General features: G+C 53.9%; 1 protein-coding gene across 2 annotated transcripts; it reads left to right on the forward strand.

Moving 5' to 3' along the window:
* The first annotated feature begins 574 nt into the window (after positions 1-574).
* Positions 575-20396, forward strand: Kcng1 (potassium voltage-gated channel modifier subfamily G member 1). Of its 2 annotated transcripts, none has more exons than XM_060382788.1 (3): positions 575-696; positions 12582-13385; positions 17941-20396. In XM_060382788.1, the coding sequence occupies exons 2-3, from the start codon at positions 12609-12611 to the stop codon at positions 18709-18711; spliced, it is 1548 nt and encodes a 515-aa protein (XP_060238771.1). In that variant the 5' UTR covers positions 575-696; positions 12582-12608; the 3' UTR covers positions 18712-20396. The 2 variants fall into 2 exon arrangements, with proteins under 2 accessions (XP_060238771.1, XP_021490508.1); XM_021634833.2 differs by lacking the exon at positions 575-696 and adding an exon at positions 1099-1322.
* Positions 20397-21575: the final 1179 nt, after the last annotated feature.

Below are 21575 nucleotides of genomic sequence, written 5' to 3' on the forward strand. Positions count from 1 at the left end.
GTAGCTCCTGTTCCTGCAGTCCCAACCCTGCCTCTCTTGGCGTGGCCTCTGCAGAAGCAGGAGAGTTCTTGGCCACCCCTCTCCACCTACCTACCCGCTGAGGCTGAGTGAACCCAAAGCTTACACCCCAAGACTAAGCCTAAGGCTCTCTGTAAAGAAGCCCCAGGAATCGGATGGAGATCCGCCTGCTGCCCTGATGGAGCAGGAAGAAGGGACAGTACCAGTCAAGTTCCCCAAAGTTACCCCCTCTCCTTCCAGACAGCCCTCCCCCCTAATCCCAAGGCCTGCTGCAACTTCTTCCGATTCAGAAGTCTCCTGAGTTCACCCTGCCCTCCCCAGGACCCAGAGACTTCAGACAGGGCCGGGTCCCAGCGCCAGAATCCAGTGGGACAGTGGGACTGTGGGGAACTATGACATAGTGAAGGGCACCCATTCTTCTGCTATGGTGACACCCTGGGCCGCAGGGGCAGGAAGGATCCACGGTCAGCAGGGGGAGAAGGCAGGTGATGTGACCGGCGTGGCCCTCTTCGGAGGTGTTTAGGTGAAGCGCGCGTGGGGTTCCTGGGCTGGCACGCATAAAGTGCGAGAAGTGACACTCGCCGTGCCCGTGACAGCTCAGCGAGGGGTCCACGACTTGGCGTGAGAGTGGACTCTTGAGGACACCGCGCTAGGGCGGTAGCGCGTGGCATTCCCAAGGTAGGGACTCACGTGGGGAGTGAGGCTCGGGTCCTGGCACTCTCTGAGCCTAGGGTGGAAGGGCTGCGCCATTGTCCCGGGACCACCAGCAGAACCCGAGACCGGAGAGGTGGCTGCGCTGCGCCGGCCAGGAGCCCGGGGAGGAGGAGGAGGACTTAAAGGCCACCACAGGCAGGCAGGGGCCGGCAGGGCGCGGGAGAGGGGGAATGGGACGGGACGAGGAGAGAGCGGCGCCGCGCTCGGCCAGGACACGGCCTCCGAGAAGGCTGGGTTGGGTCCCCCCGCGGCTCCCGCCGCCGCCGCCCGCCCCTCTCCCCGCCCCGCGCAGTCCCCTCCTTCCGTCCCGCCTCCTGCCCCGCCACCTCCCTCAGCTGCTGCCGCGCCGCGTTGCCGGCGCACTTGCAGCCCGGCGGGCACCAGGAGGCGAAGGCGGGACGGCCAGGGGTCCGAGCGCGCAGGCCAGCGGCCCCGGGGCCAAAGTTTGCCAGCAGCCGGGGGAGGCCAGGCGGGCGCCACGTGCCGCTCGCCGCCGGCTCGCGCATCCTCACCCCCGGCCTCGCTGCGCCGGAGGACCGAGCCGCGGCCCGGCTAGCTGCTAGGCGGGGACGCTGCGACGGGAACTTAAGGTGGGAACTTCGCGGGCTGCAGTCCGGCAGGACCCTGCTCCTGCAAGCGGCGCTCCGGGCTCTGCACGTGGCCGCGGCCCCGGGATCCCCTGCGGATGCCGAGGAGCCCGGGGCCGTGCCGGATGCACCCATGCGACCGCGGTTTGGTCCAGCTCCGGATCCACTCGAGAGGTCCCCGGGACGCGAAGTGCGCTCTGACTTCGCATGCAGGATTCTGGGGGTCCCCCGGGAGGAGTTGGACTGCAGAGGAATCTTTCTCCTGCTGGGTTCACTGTCAGCAGGCAAGGAAGGCAGCACCCCCATCAACGGGCCTCATTGAGTCATTCATTAATTAGGAACTCGGAGGGGGCTTATGGACCACCTACTGTGTGCAAGGCCCTGAAGACAGTTCCGTGGTCCTGGGCCTCAGCATCTAGTGGGGAACTTAGAGGTCTCAGAGTACCCGAGCCTGAGTGGCCTGGCTTTGCTTACAGTTTGCTTACAGTTTTGGGTGTGGATGAAGAAGAGTCAATTTTTTTCATTCTCTGAGTTGTACAAAAATTGGTTGAGCACCTACTGTGTGCCTCTCACTATGTCAAGCACTCGGTGCTCACTCACAATGACCAAAGTGGAGACAGGCTAATAGGGGCGAAGCTCTCCGGGGGGTTAGGTAGCGGCTGAGACTCAGAGTCTGTCTCAGAAGGTCACACAGCCGGCCAAGGATGGTCAGGAGCAGCAGCCATGTGTATTGTAGATATACAGTTGGTGCATAATGCGTTCATTCTTAAGGGGGTTTGGCTCCTGGGAAGGAAGAAGTGGGCTTTTAAAAGCTCTTTGGAGAGGGGGGAAGGATGGAGGGGCTGAAAAGGTTCATCTATTGTTAGGTGAACACAGCCTCCTAGGGATGGGGTTTATAAGCTAGGCTGTCCTTTCAGTGTGACATTTTCTTAACGGCTTGCAATTCGGATGCACTTAAGGGGTGCCAGGCACCAGAGTTCCCCAAGTGGATGATAGGTGGGAGGCACGTTCAACCCCCTTCAGTGACACCTGAGCTAAGTGCAGGGGGAGGGGAGGGGAAGGAGCAGGGACTGGTTCAATTCATTGGAGAGGGCAGGAAGCGCCTGCCTCTAGATCTAGGTAGACACTCTTTGGGGTCTGTTTGACAACCTCACACACACATCACACTCAGAGCCACTTCGGGGTGTCTCACCGATAAATACACCTCCAGGTTGAGTGGTGCCCCTGGAAATTAAGGCAGTGGGGTGAGCACACGGTGGGTTTTTCTTCCTGTAGGTTTTTAGGCTTTTGCAGGTTTGCAGAGGCACCTGCTGGGGTGGGGTGGGGGATCAGGCTAGGCTTGGAGGCATGGCCCCAGGAGATTGCTCCTACCAGCCCAGCTCTGAGCCAACCCATTCCAGTGGAAAAATGTCTGCCGTGGGACATACTCCATACCCACAGGGGACCAGTGCACCAAAAACAAGATACCCAGAGCCTTTCCCCCAGAGCAGGAGGACCCAGGCCGCCCTACAGCCTGATGAGGCAGGCCTGGGAGTTGAGCTCTCTGCTCTGGGTAGGCTGCTGGACTCTGGCAAGAGGGGAGCCATCTGCCCCAGGGACAGAAAGACAGGTGCTGTTTCCTGAGTGCAGATAGCGTCTCACAGGGGCTGCCTTTCTCCGAGAAGCCACTCTGGGTTGGCTGCCTAAACCCAGAAAAGGAACCCTCCTCCCCCAGCCTCTCCCCTATGGAAACAGTGGCTGGTAATACCACCTAAAAAGAATTAATAAAAACAGAAGGTGGAGGAGGCTGCCGAGAGCCTTGGTGTGTCTGTTTACCTGGCAGACTGTCCTTAACAAAGTCAGCATATGAATCTGCCACAGGATCTGAAAGCCTACACCTGCCCCAGCAGGCACGAGGCATATCATCCCCTCCTTCCTGCTGAGCCCTATGGGCAGGCATTCGATCTGGTGCTGTCCCCAGGTCCCAGTCACTCCTCTGTTTTAACCTGTGTTCCCCAATCTCTACCATAAGGAAACAAAAATGAAAGATCGCTAGGTCAGTAAGCAAACCCTAGGACCTGAATTTGATCCCCAGGAACAAAAGAAAAAAAGGGGGAGGGGGAGGTTGGGATCCCAGGGTGGAGGAGGCAGGGACTGACCGCAGGTGATCCCTGAGGCTCAGCTGTCTGCTAGCCCAGAGAGAGGCCCTGCCTCAAAAACAAGTGGGCAGTGACAGAAACAACAGCTAAGGTTGTCCCTGGGTTGCACACACACACACACACACACACACACACACACACGAAGAGACTGATGGAAAAGGTGTCCTGGACACAGTTCTAAAAAGTCCCTGGTAGAAGACAGGTGTGAACCAGCAACCATTTTGCCAGCAGCAGAACCTGGTGGCTAAAGAGGCAGCCTGCCTATTTGATCCTGGGGAGACTTGAACTTTTCCTCATTTGGGTTCAGGTGAGGTGCGGAGAAGGAGCCTGCTTCCCGGCATGGAATCCCCCAGGGACTCTGACCCCTACTCTCGGGAGGCAAAGCTGAGGTCTGTGGGGATGATGGATGGCAGGTGGCAAAGGCAGACGTCCACACACAGCGTTGAGGAGGGGAGGGGGCAGCGTGCAAGGCAGGCTGATAGCTGGATCTGTTATAATTAACGATTTAATTGGGGGTGAATGCAGCATGACCAGCCTCTGAGTCAGCCCAGCCAGGAGCCCTAATCCTGACAGATGAGGCTCACAGGAGAGATGAGAAACACAGGGCGCCTCCGGTCCCCTACTGCAAGTTAGGAACAGTGGACCAGGGGACAAAGCCAAGTCACCAAAAGCTTAAGAAACAAATACTCTAACTTCTAGAAATTTGCCTAGGGGTTTGAGTTAGGGTTGTGCTTTTGTACAATCAGCATCTCAGAGTTTGGAGAGGTAATTAGTCCAAATCGTGTCTCACTGAGTAAAATCAATGCATCTTCTGGGGAGAACCCACCTCCCCTACCTTCTCCAGCTCCCAGAGTCCTCCTGTATTCCTTGGCTCATGGCCAGCCTCGATGTAACCCCTGCAACCACGGTCCTATCCCTGGAGGCCACAGTGATGACCCAGAGCTCAACAAAAACAGCGACACTGTTGGTTTCCTGCCCTGATCTAGTGTAAATACTAAGAGGATGCCATTTCCCAGCCTGCATAGTCAGTCATCTGCTTCTCCCCCTGGGCCTTTCCAAAAGCTTAAGGTCCAGTTCCTCTCAGAAATGGTATCTGTCCTGGTCCCCACAATGACAGTTAGAATTCAGGGATCCCACTGACTATTGCTGCCCCACACTGCCAGGCATGAGTGCTTGTTTCACTGAGCCTCAGTCTCCCCATATTGTCTTTCAGAAAAGAATGTAAGCAATTGGAGTTAGGGCCCCAGCATCACACCTTGGTGCTCAGCGAGTGTGCCGTGGAGGGACATCTGGGGAGTCACTGTTGATGGCCAGGTGGGGTGTAGCACTCTTTCTGCATCCTACCTACCCTGAAAAAAGATGCCAAGAGCATCTCAGAAAGGATGAGCTAAAAAAAAAAAAAAAAAAAAAAAAAAAAAGCAGAAGACAGACCAGCCTGGAAAGGCCCTAGGAGGGCCCTTAGGGGTCAGGACCGACATGCAGAAGAAGTTTGTGGAACCCTTTCATTGAGGACCTTAGGACTCAGGTGTTGTCACTGAAGGCCACAGAAGCCTCCACTCTCCAGCCTCAGAGCAGTGATGCAGGAGATGCTATTGTTCTCATTTTAAGGGGCAGGAGAAAGCTCTGTGAGCCCAGAGGGTGTGGCTGGCTGGCTTGAGGGCAGGGTCCTTTACAGGAGCAGTGTCCATGGTTTGACACATCAGGCATGGATGTTTTGTCCTTTGCCATTACTCCCCCCTCAGAACTAGGCCCCAACCCCTTGAGCTCGTGCCCTGAGCCCATGGTGGGCCCAGTGCTACTTAAATACCTCCCTCTGAATGAACACTTATCGTTAGAAATGGTTGCTGGGCCTCGGTCACAGCTCCCAACCCCTATTTTCCTTCCAGGAGGAAGGGATAAGAAACAGCCTAGGGCTTGCCCGTGGGTCTCTGGGCTCCTGGAAGAGAATGGGCTGGAGACAACCCCAAGGGAGATGACTGACAGACAGAAAGGGAGGGGCTCCGGTTCTGTGGTGAAGCCTTAAGATGCCGAGATGAGCAGTTGGGAGGGAGGCTCCTTGCATCCATCCCCTGGGTTCTCCAGGCATCTATAAAGCCTTCCTCCCACTTCTCTTTGGGATGGTTGCTGCTGAAGGAGCCAGACAGGCTGGTTTCAGGGCCGAGGGACTCCAGGAGGGAGCCAGGCTCTGGTGTCCCTGCTGGGCACCCAGGACAATTCCCCAGCTGGAAGCTTCATGGGGGTTTGTGCTTTTTGTTCATCTGTTATAACCTAGGCAACCCCAAGTTGTGGGACTAGGACCCACCTCCACCCCCTAGCTGGCTTCCTCCTCAACCAGATGATAGCCGAGCTATCTTGTCTCCCCTATTTTTCTCCTTCCTTCCAGTTCCCAGACGTACTCTTCTTCCCACCTGCCTCCAGCACCCTCCATGTGACACAGATCCTTCTGTGTGTTTTAGTCCTGGTCCAGGTAATGTGATCATTTGCATAAACAGCACGGTGCTGTACACTTCTGTCGCTTTTCCCACTTGGCTTGTGTCTCAAAGACCCAGTTGCTTCTCTGATGCTACGTAGACCACAGTCCTTGCCTCTTCTGTCTTGCTCTAGCAAAACTCACCAAACTGGTCCCTGGGGATGGATGCTGGGAACTTCTTCCCATTGCCACAAGTAAAGGGGGTGACATTCTTCTATCTTGTTCATCACTGAGATCAGTTCCCCATGAAGCAGACCCCCAGCCAAAGATTTAAAGCTAGGTAATGTATTGTGTCAGTGCCTGCCATCAACTCTGTGACTGGGAAATAGACTCTGGAGCAGGGTTCTGGAGCCACAGGGAAACAGCATTCCTTAACAGCACAGGATGGCCTCTCCCGAGGGCTGGCCAGACAGCACTCCTTTCAGCCCTGGGTTATGGGAGTCAGGTGGTGCTGAGTTCAACTCCTGGCAGGTCAGTTCAGGGCAGACACCTTGGCTGGTGGTTGAAGATGGGTGATAGACACTTCTCAGAGCTAAGGCTGAAACAGCAGGTGTCTGTTGGCCAGGCACTGGGCCAAGCACATCACTCATGCCATCCCTTCACCATAATTCAAGTGGGAAGGAACTGTTTGCATCTCCATTTTACAAATGCAGAATCCCAAAGTCATAAAGCAACCAGCCTATTTCAAAGCTAATGGGCTCTTCTGCTCCTACCCGCAAGTAAGCAAATCAGCTGATTCACGCCTGGGGAAGGAGGCCCAGCTCAGTCTCTGCCATCCCCTGTATTTAGTACCTCCTCTTCCTCTCCCTCCTCCTCCTCTCTCTCTTCTTCTTTAACAAGGTCTTACTACATAGTCCTGGCTGGTCTGGAACCCATTCTGTAGACCAGGCTAGCCTAAACTTCACAGAGATCTGCCTGCCCCTGCTTCCTGAATGCCGGGACTAAAGGTGTGGAGCCACCACACGTGTATTCTTATTGCCTCAAACTGAATGGTTTAAGATAATCCACGTTGATGGCCTTGTGGTTCTGGAAGCCATAGGTTTAAAGTGGGTTTAGTGGCTAACACTGGGAGCTGGCGAGACCACGCCCCTTTCTGGTTGTTCAGGAAACCCTTGCCTTGCCTGCCTTAACTTCTGGTGGCTGCCAGCACTTGTGGCTCCCAGCTCTTCCTCTGTCTTCAAAGCTGCTGGTAGCCTACAGCCCTTAGCAACCTTCCCCAGTCTGTAGCCTCAGGTCCTCTGTGTGTACGGTGCTCACAGGGTCCAGGTATTGGATGTGTTTGCCTGGGGTTTCTGTCTTCCTGATGCACTGACGGCTGGGGTCTGATGTGAGGGCCACTTCAATAGGGTGCTGGGCTGCTAGCCTGGCCCCTTCCTGCACCACTGCCGGTTCACACCCTCATCAGACCACAGGCTGGTCAGGTGAGCTCTGGCGCTCTGAGCCACCTGGAAGAGCCTCCATCCTGCTATCTCCTACACTGATGCCGCATCCTCGCTGGCCCATCCATCCTCTACACCTCATCGGGGGCTCCTTCTCGCTCACGCCTGTCTTGGCACCAGTCACCCCTGTAAGTGGGAATCACCCTCCTCTCTTGTTTCCTAGCCCGGGTCCTCAGTAGCTTCTGCCTCCACACCCACTGAGGACACGCCAGCCTCCAGTCCCCTCCACCTGTCCTAGCCTTGCTCACCTCTTCCCATTGCAGTCTCTTGCCCCCAAGAACGCTCCTGACGCTGCCCGGAAAGCCCTGCTTCACACAGGTTAAACCTAAGCTGCTCCCTGTGACCCACAGGGCCTCTACCCCTGCACCTCTGGCCTCCAGATACATCTCCTGCCCTTATGCCCCTTTGTCTTGTCTTCCTCTTGGCCCGTCCTTCAAGCTTAACTATCGAAGCGCACTTGCGAGGCTGTTCCCTCCACCCAGAGTAACCAACCTGAAGACCCACAAGGCCCTGCCCCGTGTCCCAGCCTCTGAGAAGTGCCACCCCCGGGCTTCTCCAGATAATGGTGCCACCCCATGGTCACCACCACACGGGCTCTGGCTCCTCACAGCAGTCACTATACCCTGAAGGCACTGGCACACTCAGGTGGAAACCGTGTCCCTCTGTCCACCATCAGCTACGTGAGGACAGAGGCAGGACCTGGCTTGCTCACTGATGTGTCCTCAGACCCAGCATAGCGCCTAATACACAGAAAGAAGAAATGACCCAACCCTTCCACGGCCCCTTCCCCAGCCAGCAGCTACTCATGAGCCTTCACAGCCCCTGCCTCCCGCCCACATAACTAAGTCAGTGAAAGGACAGACATAATCCTTGGAAGGGATCGGGCTGGAGAAAGCAGCGCTCTCGTACAGGAACTGGCTGAAACCTGTTTGATGAAGAAGTCTAAAAATGCCAGCCGTCCTCCTGTGCCCATCAGATTAGCTATCAGCAGAACCACAGCTGGGAGAAGTGTGCCCAATCCCTCCTTCAGCAGTTCAGTCCTTTGACCCTCCCGATGAGCTCCCGCTTGAAGGAAACCTTATCTGCATCATTCACCCGCCACTCTCATGTCCGAATAGCCTGCTGTGTGGGAATCTCACTGTGGGGCAGGGAACCCAAGGAGATGCTGAAGGGCAACCTTTGCCCTGGGGCAAGTGGGTGTGCGAGGGAGACCCCCGGAGAGAAGAGGACTCACGGATGAGCCTCGGCTGGGTAACGAGGCTTCCAGGCTGTTCCAGCCAAGTGAAGCACGGCTTTTCCTCTTGTCTTTGGTAGCACAATAAAGTGGCAGAACTGAAAAGCATTGCACTCTCTCAGAGCACCTAAAAGGGATTGTTCCCACGCCTCTGAGGGATCCCGGAAGGCTTAGCCCGAGGACATGGGTTCCAGTTGTAGGAGAAGTGAAAAGCTCCCAGACGCTCTAAAATGCTGGCATTTGACTTCAAACAGGTGCAGCCTAGTCTCCCAAAACTCCGCCTTCCCCAAAGACAAGACAGAGCAGGGGTACTAAGCCTCGTCAGCGCTCCTGTGGGGAGGAGGCTCCTGGAAGTGAGCACCTCCCCTGCTTGGGCTCCCCTTAAATCAGCTGTGCATCCCCATAAGGAGGAGGCCCCCTAAGCACCCCTACCCCAGACTGGATACCCAGACTGGATATTGGAAATGGCAGCCGCCACCGCTTGCTTGCTTGCTTGCTTCAGAAATTGGAAGGAGCAATGGTTTGGTTTGGTTTTGAAATGGGTCCTTGTGTAACCGAGGCTGGCCTCCACTTTGCTACGTAGCATCAGTGCAAAAACACTGCTTTCTTGCCTCCGAAAGGAAGAAGAGGCAGTTCCCTCTGGAGCCAAGTCTAAGTGGTCATGGCCCCGGAAAACAGACTGAAGTTTCCGCAAATAGCATGTTCTACTATGAAAGCGATTATGTGAGATCTTATTAGTTACAGAACAAAGAAAGACAGAAATGGAAGTACTTACCAAGTACAGAAGTGGGGGTTACAGGTAGGTGAGTCAGCAAATTTAGTAGGAATCTAGTCTAAGGTCTCCATAGTCACAAGGATATTAGGACAGACACGGGTGTGGGCAACGAATGGCTTTCAACGGGACTAAAAATAACCCAGGGTAATTTGGTTCTGGTCCGCAGCATTTTAATCTTCCACGTTCAGTCATTTGGCATCATAGAATATTTAACACAGGCGCAGCCTCGTTCCCCTCCATTTCTGTCTGTCTGTCTCTGTCTCTCTCTGAACTTCAGTTCACATTAGCAAAAAACAATTTTAAACGTACAACTCCCCTGCCTCCACCAACCAAGTGCTGGTGGTACTGGGCCACACCACCATGCTCAGGTTCTGTGGAGCTGGGCACAAGCCGGGGGCTTCCTTTGTGCTGGGCAGGCCCTCTACCGCCAGAGCCGCAGGCCCAGCTGTTTCCGTTTCTTTACTAACACGGCGTCTCTATGGTCTGGGGAGGTCGCTCAGCAGTTAAAAGCATTGGCTGCTCTTTCAGAGGGCCTGGATTCAATCCCCAGCAGCCACACAGCAGCTCACAAGGATCTGTAATTCCAGTTCTAGGGGACTGACACCCCTGCCTGTGCCAGGCACTCATACACATTCGTGCAAGGAAAACACCCACACATGTAAAAGTTTAACATGTTTTAATTATTTTTTTTAAAAGCCACTCATGGTGGCACAGACCTTTATTCCCAACACTCAGGAGGCAGAAACAGGTAGATCTCTGAGTTCGAGGCCAGCCTGGTCTATAAAGCAAGTTTCAGAACATTGAGGGCTACACTGAGAAACCCTTCTTAGAAAAAAAAAATGTAGAAAAAAAAATATATAAATATATATAAAACAGTGTTTCCAGGTCTAGAGAGATGACTCAGCTCTTAAGAGCACTGGCTGTTCTTCCAGAGGACCAGAGTTCAATTCCTAGCATCCATGTGGCAGCTCACAGCCTCTAATTCCAACCCCTCCACGGGCAGTGCACACTTGCAGAGTAGACATACATGCAGACAAAATACCCATTCATGTTAAGTAAGTATTTTTAAAGACCATGTCTCACTGTATACCCATACTGTCAACTTGGTAATCTGCCTGCCTCAGCCCCCCGGGTGCTGGAATTACAGACAAGCCCTACCAAGCCCCAGCTATGAATGAGAATCTTAAAAAGCCAAGTGTTACCTAAGCGTGATGATGCTGTAATCCCAGCACCAACCCCATGGCGCTGAGGCAGGAGGATCACAGTTCTGAGAGCAACCTGGGCTACCCAGTGAGACTGGGAAAAGGGCAAAATACTAAATGTTTGCTACTTGCCTATGCTTCCATTTAGTTCTAGAAGGGTCTTTTGAGTAATACCAGGTCTCAAATGCCTACAGTACTGGAAGGAAACATGTGAGTGGGCGAGAGTGGGTGTGAGGGAGACCGTGGGAAGCAGTTAAAACTACAGTAGACGAGCCAGGCAGCGGTGGCACACACCTCTAATCCCAGCACTCAGGTGGCAGAGGGGGGTGGATTTCTGAGGCCAGCCTGGTCTACATAGTGAGTTCCAGGACAGCCAAGGCTACACAGAGAAACCCTGTCTTGAAACAACAGAAACAAACAAAAAGACTGCAGTTGACTAGAGCCAGCCTGAAATGCACAGCCAATTCTCAACTGGAATTCGGGCCATGAATACATATTTTTACATGAAGTTTCTTAATGATCAGAAGTACTCATGAACCAAGCTGAACCAACGAGCTGGAGACAGCTCAGCTACCTTGTTCCCTGGGTGCAGAGCATTCACTCAGGCTGGAAGGAAGGAGTTTGTAATTGCTGATATTCTGACCTTTGTTTTCTAAAGCTGGCATGTGCTACTGGCTTATCCACAATAAATGCTCTCATCTAGCGAGCAGGTCTTGGAGCCTTTACACTGTTGGGTGCAGGGATCCAGAGATGAGTCAGGCATGGTACCTCCCCCGGGGAGCAGACGGTCCACAGAAGGATCCAAGCTTGCACACAGATAATCGTAAAACTGTGTACACAATGGGGCTAAGAGCATGGCTCCGTGAGTAAAATGCTTGTTGCTCCAGCATGAGGACCCGAGTTTAAATCCCCAACTCCCATGTGAAAAGCCAGGCTTAGATGAATGTGCCTGTAGCCCCAGCACTGGGGGATGGAGAAAAATAGATGCCATGAGTTCACTGACTAGACAGCCAAGCTGAAGCAGCAAGCATCTGGCTCAGTGAGAGATCCTGCCTCAAGGCAACAAGGTGGAGAGTGATTGAGGAAGACTCTTGATGGCTTCCCCTGTCTTTAGTATGCATGCACATGAGAACATGCACACACACACACTGGGGCAGATTTATTTTGAAGCACCTGGAGAAGCCAGGGTTGGCTCTGTCCTCAAGGTGACATTTGCCAACAGGTGAGCAAAACGGGCCTTGTCTTGATAATCAGACATTCCTTTGCCCATTGCCTCTTATGAACCTGCCTCCTGTTTGAGGAAGCCATACAAGGTGTTAAGATAAACGCTACTACAATATGCAGCCAGGATTGAGCGCCTGGCCCGTGTCAGGCGCTGTGTCCTCTCTGATCCTGTGGCATGGTTTACACAGATAAGCCCATTTCACAGGTGAGTGACTTACCTGGACCTCAATACCAGGCTTTTACTCTCAGCATTTGGGATAGTCAGGATGCCACTCTGGCAGAGAGCCTACCCAGCATGCCCCTAGGTTCGGTCTTCGGCACCTCACATAGCCAGGGCTAGCCCAACCCCAGGGCCCTACTCTGGTCCTCATGAACCCACTCCAGTTACCACCGCCACCTCCAAATCCCAACACGAGGAAGTCAGAGCCTCGCCTAGGGCAGGTGAAAGGGCTCAGCGCGCACATACACACACATACACGGTGCTTAAGAACACTGGTTTCTCTTGGTCAATTCTCAGCACTCATGCGACAGCGCGCAACCACCTATAACTTCATTTCCAGGCAAACTAACACCCCCCCGACTGGCCTCCTCAGACACCGGCACACCTGACACACATTCAGACAAATGGGCGTGCAAACAGACACTAGATAAATATTTAAAACCCACAGTAGTTTTCTTTTTTTTTTTAAATAAAATAAAAATACATATTCCACCGTCAGCGAGGGGGGCTCAGCTAAGCCTCAGGGGACACCAAGGCCCTCTCCTCCTTCTCCTTCTCAGGTCCAAGAGGGATGTGAAGCCCCAAAAATGACTCTGTTACCGGGAGACAACTCGGATTACGACTACAGCGCCCTGAGCTGTGCCTCGGAGGCCTCCTTCCACCCGGCCTTCCTCCCACAGCGCCAGGCCATCAAGGGCGTCTTCTACCGCAGGGCCCAGCGGCTGAGGCCGCAGGACGACCTGCACCAGAGCAGCTGCCTCGGGGACCGCAGGCGACAGATCATCATTAACGTGGGCGGCATCAAGTATTCCCTCCCCTGGACCACGCTGGACGAGTTCCCACTGACACGGCTGGGCCAGCTCAAGGCCTGTACCAACTTTGACGACATCCTGAGCGTGTGCGACGACTATGACGTCACCTGCAACGAGTTCTTCTTCGACCGGAACCCGGGGGCCTTCGGCACCATCCTCACCTTCCTGCGGGCCGGCAAGCTGCGCCTGCTGCGGGAGATGTGCGCGCTGTCCTTCCAGGAGGAGCTGCTCTACTGGGGCATCGCCGAGGACCACCTGGACGGCTGCTGCAAGCGCCGGTACCTGCAGAAGATCGAGGAGTTTGCCGAGATGATGGAGCGGGAGGAGGAGGAGGAGGAGCCGCTGGACAGCGAGGACCAAGACAGCGAGGGCCCAGCCTCCAGCGAGGGACGCCTGAGCCGCTGCATGAGGAGGCTGCGCGACATGGTGGAGAGGCCACACTCCGGGCTGCCTGGCAAGGTGTTTGCCTGCCTGTCCGTCCTCTTTGTCACCGTCACTGCCGTCAATCTGTCTGTCAGCACCCTGCCCAGCCTGCGGGAGGAGGAGGAACAGGTAAGACCCTCCCTGATTCTGAAGACTGCCTAGAACTTCCTTGGCCATTACTGCCTTCCCCCGGGAGGCCTTGAAGTCGTGCTGTGTGGATGTGTTTGCAGCCATCTTCTCGGTCCACCTGGCTCCCTGATAAGCTGTGAGTGCCCTGGAGTCAGCTGCCCGACAAAGAGGAGCTGGTCAGCCTCTTCTGCATATTGTGTGAGTGAGTCCTTGGATGATGTGACCCTCGACATGCCTGCCTCTGAGCTGGGCACATGCAGAGGCCATTAAAACTGACCTCACAGACCAGAGAGCTCTCTCCCCCTCCCTATGTCCCTTGTACAGTAACATACCAAACATGTTTTCTTAGTCTGTGTTTGGGCATGTCCCCACAGGACAAGCATGTTTCTGTGCACAGTAAGAAATCGCATGTAACCAGCAGTGGTGGCACACACTTTCGATCCCAGCACTCGGGAGGCAGAGGCGGGTGGATCTCTGTGAATTCGAGGCCAGCCTGGTCTACAGAGCAGGACAGCCAAGGCTACACACAGAAACCCTGTCTCGAAAAAAAAAAAAAAAAAAAAGACAGAAAAGAAAAAAAAGAAAGCAGTTGCATGTAAGACATTTACTCTCAGCCATGGCCGAGTGCGCTCAGAAGCCACTCGAGCCTGGAGGGACAGGACTCGGCTTCCATCTTCCCTTCCCAGCAGGTCCTCCTATAACTCCACCGGGGATGTGTTCTCACACACCCAGTGAGGACACTGAGGCAGACAAGGCAGTTTGCCAAGTCCAGGCTCATGGACTCCATGGCCTCTATGCCCCCCACATAGCAGCTGAGGGCCCAGGATAGCCCCACAGAAGTACATGGCTGGCCTGCTCACAACTCCCCCAAACTGGACTTGGTTGAAGTCTTCAGAAATAAGGTGTTTTGCGTACAGAAACGCACACTTTTCTGACGGAGGACAGAGAAATGCGTTTGCCGAGAGCCGGGTACACAGGGAGGTCCTCTAGGGAGTCTGCCTACCTGTGAGAGCCCTGGGCTTCTGAGTTGTGACTCCTGCCCACACATGAAGGAGCCAGGTACACCCTGTACAGGCATTTGAGACATAAGTTCAATAGCATGAAGTAAGCACAAATGCTTTGCCGGCCAGCATTTACCAAGCACCGGCTGTACAGCCTGCATGGCCTTTTATGTCATTTGACCTAACCTTAGAAGTTCTTACCCAAGAAGGTCCCTTCCGTCTACAGATGTCGTGAAGGATGTGGTCGTCACGCCTGCATTTACAACCCAGAGAGAATTTGCTGGCATGGTTTTATACACAGAGTTTTTTTAAAGGATCTTAAAACATTTTATCAACAAAATTAACTTTTGATAATCATAGGGACTGGGGACAAGGAGGGAGGGCCGGAGCCAGACAGCCTGAGCCTGAGTCCCATCTCACCACTCTGGCTGCACAGATGTGGTAAAGTGGGTAGACCATTCCATGCCTCAATTTCTCCACCTGTTCAGGGGACTATAAATGCTGTTCTGACCAGTCGTTTCAGTGGGTAGGTCTGTGTAAAGAGATTAGAAATGGAACCTGGCATGTTATTTAGTGTAGATTTTGCTTTGGCTCCATCATTTTGTGAGGCTGAACCTCACCATGTATCCCAGGTTGGCTGGAAACTCAGAGCAATCCTCCTGCTTCAGCCTCCTGAATACTAGGATTTTCACCACTAGCTCCAATATTTTTTGTTTTGTTTTTGAGACAGGGTTTTTCTGTGTGAAAGATCCCTGGCTGTCCTGGACTTGACTTTGTAGACCAGGCTAGCCTCGAACTCACAGCTTCCCAGGTGCTGGGATTAAAGACGTATGCCATCACACCGGCTAGCTCCAATATTCTTGATCCTAATGTTTTTCAATATTTATTTTATTATTTCATGTTCATGCGGTGGCAGAATGGGGACACCCTCAGAGTCCAGAAGAGGACACTGGATACCCTGGAGTTAGACTGTCATGAGCCATCTGACGTGGTGCTGGGAACTGAACTCAGGTCCTCCTGAGTGGCTAAGCACACTTAACCACTGAGCCATTTCTCCAACACCGTCCCCCACCTTGATCCTAATTTTATCAGGAAAACATTGTCGAAGCCACACTGATGGAACTTCTGGCCCTGTTTTGTTTTGGGTTTTCCATGTGGTGCTGGAGGTGGAGCCCAGGCCCCCACAACGGCTGGGCAAGTGTTCTGTCATTGTGCTCTATACTCCAAACATGATAGCACTTTTTTTTGTAATGTGTGTACGTGTGTGTGATGTGCGGGCATGGGTAGGAGTACATCTTGAGCAGGAATGTGAGTGAAGGCCGAGAGTTGACATCAAATGTTTTCTTAATTGACCTATGCTTTTATTGTTGTTGTTGTTGTTGAGGCTGGATCTCTTACTGAGAGCTTGCCAATCCTGGCTAATCTGGCTACCCAGCTTGCCCCTGAATCCTGTCTTTGCCTCCAGAGCACAGATTGCAGAGGCTGCCACACCTGCCTGGATTTTACCTGGGTCCTGGGGGTCCTCACAGCAAGTGGACGGCCACACCTTTAATTTCAGCACTCAGGGAGGCAGAGGCAGGTGGATCTGAGGCCAGCCTGGTCTACAAAGGGAGGAGTTTCCGGATAGCCAGGGCTACATAGAGAAACCTTGTCTCAAAAATAGATAGATAAATAATTTGAAAACCAACAAATAAGTAAACATGACAGGCTGCTGTGAGTCTACAAGGATCACAAGTTCTAGGTCATCCTCCACTACCCTCTCCTGAAAGAAAGAACCAAATAGAAAAAGAGAAATAATAATCACTAGCTGTCTTGATTTTATTTATTTGTCATTATTATTATTTGTAGCTTGCCTTTGATATTTTATGGGTTCTTCTCCACCCTTTATCCTTCCCCCATCCCGTTTCACCCCCTACAACTAAAGAGGAGAGAAAGAAGGAAAGAGGAAAGACATAGAGATTCTTGAATCTAATTTCTTTGTTTCTTCTTTGATCAAGACTAACAAACCACAACCAACTCTCCTGAATGACCAACAATCCCCCAACCCCCATCTTGGAGCCCTAGCACTTATATACCCTCTGAAAAGTTCCCAGAATTCCAAACATCACACAATTACAGAAACTATCTGCAGCTGCTAGAGCACGAGGCAAATCACAGTCAGCTGCTGCGGACAGTCTGAAGCAGCCCCTCGGTCCTCCACCTGGGCACCTGGGATGAAAACGAAAACATATTCTTATAATATTTGTGTGTGTGTGTTTGTTTTTTTTTTTTTTTTTAAAAAACCAAAATTCCAGAATCCTCACAATTGTTATTATTTATTTTGGTTTTTTGAGACAGGGTCTCTCTCTGTAGCCCTGGCCTGTCCTGGAACTCGCTCTATAGACCAGGCTGGCCTTGAATTCACAGAGATCCGCCTGCCTCCGCCTCCCAAGTGCTCGAATTAAAGGTGTGTGCCACCATGCCCAGCCCTGGACTTCTCTATGTCAGTGGCAATGATCTTTGGCTTTATTTGGCGGCCAGTCCGATTCACTGTGGCACCTGGCCCACGAGCAGACGTCTGAGGGCCTACTGCATACAGGCACTGCAGGGAAGTCTGTGCCTGGGACAAGCCTTCATGTTTCCAAGTGTATTGGGCTTAGCTGGGTTGGTGGCACCCTGCTTCATAACCAACCACAAGGGGGGCAGGGCTTGTGTGAGAGGCCTGAACACCCAGGGCGACTCAGGTGGGGTGCACCCCAGGAAGGCTTCCTGGAGCAGGAGGGCTTCCCACCCCAGAGGCTGGAGACATCAGAGTCCTCAGGTCAGATCACGCCCCCGGGCTGGAGTGCATTCTCAGAAAGACAAGACGACAGAGGTGCCCTGAGCACCGAGTCATGATCAGAAGCCTTCTCGGTGGCTCTCAACTTCTCTCGTGCTTCCACCCTTCAATAACAATATTCATGTTGCAGTGGCCTCCAACCATAAAATTATTTCATCGCTCCTTCACAGCTGTAATTTCAATACTGTTCTGAACTGTGATGTTCTGATATGCGGGATATTTGATACAAGAGTCGTCCCCCAAAGGGGTCACGACCCACAGGCTGAGAACCGCTGCTTTAAGACGTCTCCAGCTGGGATGCTGCTGCAGCAAGGCTCCTTTGACCTCTTGAGGGCTGTGTGCTAGGAGGATGCTAGCTGGAATGAGGGGAGGGGGCTGGCATACGGGCTGCCTGAGTTTCGTGGGTTGCATTATCCCAGCCCTTGTATCATTATTCTGAAATACAAACGATGAAAAAGGAAACAGAGGGAGGGAGAAGGGAGGAAAACACCCACGAGGCAAGGGAGCACCAGCGGCCGCAAGGGTGGGATTGCCTAAGCTGAGTTAAGGGGGGAAGTCCAGAACCCGGGAGCCTGGGCGGCAGCTGCAGACCAGCCCGTCTGGAGATCAGGATCAACAACAGCCAGAGAGACGCCCCGGAGCCTGGTGGCATGGAGAGGCAGGGGAGCTGGGTGTCCTCCCAGGCTAGAGCTGCCCTGCTGACTTCTGGTGTGACCCCTGCCCTATCCCTCCACAGGGTCAGTGTTCCCGGATGTGTCACAACGTCTTCATCGTGGAGTCGGTGTGCGTGGGCTGGTTTTCCCTCGAGTTCCTGCTGCGGTTCATCCAGGCACCCAGCAAGTTCGCCTTCCTGCGGAATCCGCTGACCCTCATCGACCTGGTGGCCATCCTGCCGTACTACGTCACCCTGCTGGTGGACGGCGCTGCCTCCAGCCGCCGAAAGCCGAGCACCGGAAACAGCTACCTGGACAAGGTTGGGCTGGTGCTGCGCGTGCTTCGGGCGCTTCGCATCCTCTACGTGATGCGCCTGGCCCGACACTCACTGGGGCTACAGACCCTGGGCCTCACAGCCCGTCGCTGCACGCGCGAGTTCGGGCTTCTGCTGCTTTTCCTGTGCGTGGCCATTGCCCTCTTTGCCCCGCTGCTCTACGTCATCGAGAATGAGATGGCGGACAGCCCCGAATTCACCAGCATCCCTGCCTGCTACTGGTGGGCCGTCATCACCATGACAACCGTGGGCTACGGAGACATGGTACCCCGGAGCACGCCGGGCCAGGTGGTGGCTCTGAGCAGCATCCTCAGTGGGATCCTGCTCATGGCCTTCCCTGTCACGTCCATCTTCCACACTTTCTCCCGCTCTTACCTGGAGCTCAAGCAGGAACAGGAAAGGGTGCTGATCCGCAGGGCCCAGTACCTCATGAAAACCAAGTCCCAGCTCAGTGGCATGTCCCAGGACAGTGACATCTTGTTTGGAAGCGCCTCTTCAGACACTAGGGACAACAACTGAGGCAAGAGGACACCCCTGCCCCGCCTGCCAGCTGCGGCTTCATGCAACCACCGTCGCCACCGACGCCTGGAAAAGGACTTAGTGCTTTCAAGTCCAGCCCTGGCTTGGGACTGACTTGAGCGAGCCACACCACAGAGAGCATACGTGCCACCTCACCGGGAGTCCCTGCCCTCCCTCTAAGCCCAGAAGTGAAAGGGAAGCCAGCAGGAGCCAATACCTCACCCAACCCGGCCTCGCTTCTGTTTCCCTCCCTTGGAAGCTGACTGGCTCCCTTTACCATGTAGAGAACACACCCAGCAAAACCCGCAGACTCCGGGACTGCTTGGAGAAAAGCAGACAGCAGGCAGCCATGGAAAGAAGAAAAACGCCTGCCATTGGGACCTTCAAGAAAGGAGCTGTGTCTCTGAGAGACGCCAGCTTTGGGGTACCGGAAGTGAAAGGACCGTGTTGCTAGGGTCTCTGGGCTGGTGGGCCACGGGCAGGATGGGAGAACAGTGAACAGACCTTTAGGGAGCCTGCCACAGATGCTGCGTTCAAGCTGCTGCTGCTCCTGACTCCTGCGCCTGTCCTTCCTCCTTCATCCTGCTCTTTCTCCCTCTTTTGCTCCTTGAGGGCCCTCTTTTCGGACTCCCCTCATCCCGGTAGGGGCAGGCACCAACCAGCCAATAGGCTCCGCTGATTTCAGAGGTGAAATTGCTTCATTTTATGGTTTTTAAAAGTCAGTGAGATCTTAGCCTACTCCGATTTATTTTAATGTTAAGCCCCCCCCCCAAAAAAGCACTTTATACCCCTTTACCTTGGCCTCAGTCTAAACCCACAGTGGGCCGCTGCTTCCATCAGGGGAGGTTCCCTCCATCCCCAGAAGTCTAGGGAATTTGGGGAAAACCTCCTCTATGCCCTCAAAGGGAGCCACTCTCTCTCAAGTGGCCTCAAGAAGCGTAGTTTGTGCACCACAAGAGGGATCCCAAGCCAACCTAGAAGATTCCGTCCCAGCCTGAGTCTTGGGTGCCTGGCACTGAGGGAACACATGGCATACATCCTGGACCCACACATACACGCGCGCACACACACACGCAACCACGAACACACACACTTGTCCGAAGCCTCACGGTACGAGCAGCTTTTTTTACTGCATCATCCCACAGCCCAGCTGCCTTCTCTCTGTCCAGCAGCAGAAAGTGGGCTTGAGATACCCAAACCCTGCCCACTGCCCCAGTCTCCAGCGTCTCCCAAACCTCCACACCTGTTCAGACATTGCACCGGCCCCTCCTGCCTCCCTTCAGACACACCCAGCCCTCCCCACCTCACCGTGGGCCTCTCCACACCTGCAAGATGCCCTCCCTGCCGAACACGGCGTGCCTAACCCGTTCCTTTCTCTGCTGCCCTGTCCTTAGCGCCCACACCTGCAGCTTCACCACTTTCTCCTTTCCCTGCTGAACCCTCACCAAGGGAAAGCCCTTTCCTTATTTCAAGGCTCCTGAGCTCTGCTCTGTCTCCTGCAGGACCAGTTGTGCATATTGGCAGGGACTGGAAAGTGGTCCCCTGCTGCCTCCCAGGACCTCGTTCAGGGGTCAGCACCTAACAGGCGCTCAGAAAACATTGAGGAAAAAAAAAAAAAAAAACACAGAATAAAGGGGAAACGGCAAAAAGGAACAGAGATGGAAAACTGTGGCCATTGCAGCTTAGATCCGAAATGTCCCCAACTGTCTAGAGCCATACCACCCCAAATGTGCCTGATATCATCTAAAATGTCACCCAGAAGCTCACATGTCAAAGACTTGGTTCTGATATAGCAGCATTCAGAGGTGGGATCCCCGGTAATGGAATCACAAGGGCCCTGACCCCATCAGTGGATCAACCCATGATAAATCCACAGCTTCAGTGGCCGCTGGGGACTGGAAGAGGGGGTGGGACCCCGTTGGAGGAAGTCAGTCATCCAGGTATGCCCTTGGATGGTGTGTTGTCCCCAATAACTTCCTCTTGCTCTCTCTGCTTCCTGGCTGCAGTGAGGGGAGCAGCTGAGCTCCACCAAGCTGCCCCTCCCGGGATGCTGCACCTTGTGGGCCAGAAATGATGGAGCCAAGTGACCGTGGTGAAACCAGAAACCAAAATAAAGCTTCCCTCTTCCAAGCCACTGCCCTCTGGTGTTTTGTCATAGCAACGCAAAGCTGCCTGTCACAGTGTTTATTTTTGAACGCTGGGGGCTGGGTCCCTGGAGCACCCCCACCGTCTCCTTATCTCAAGGGGAGACACAGCCATCTCTGAACAGCACACCCACAAGTAGGCAGAGTGGAAATACTGTCCAAGCCCCCAGGGCCTCCTTAAAAGCTCCTGTGGCACCTGCTTTCCAGTGACTCAGACCTGCAAAGTAAATTTTCCTACTAATTAACATCACCTTCCCTGGCCCGGCAGGTGTCAAAGCCCAGGCGCTGCCATCATCCTGGTAGCACCTCAAAGTGGTGGCAAGCCCTTTCGCCCTCAAAGGTGGCTGTGAGAGACAGCCTAAGGATGCACTGAGCAGGGTGTGAAGGGGAGCCTTCTGAAGTCAGAGTGAGAAAATAAATGCTGCCTGTTGGGGAGGGGACTCTCAGACTGAGGATGGGGTCTATGCATCCGGGATCTCTAGCCTTTCCTTGCAGATTTCACTTTGCTCTGGTGAGTAAGGCTAAAGCCTAGATTGCCACCCAGGACCTCAGGTGGGGACAAGGACTCCAGATTCCACCAACAGCAGAGAGGACCCAGAGGTAGGGCACCTAGGACACGAAACAAACTGTTCCAGAAGAGAGGACAACCTCTAGACCAGGCATTTTGTCCTCTTAACCAGGGACTCGCTGTTCCACGGCCTATCTGAGGCTGCAGAGCCA

This window comes from Meriones unguiculatus, chromosome 4, assembly GCF_030254825.1.
Source record: "Meriones unguiculatus strain TT.TT164.6M chromosome 4, Bangor_MerUng_6.1, whole genome shotgun sequence".
NCBI lineage: Eukaryota > Metazoa > Chordata > Mammalia > Rodentia > Muridae > Meriones > Meriones unguiculatus.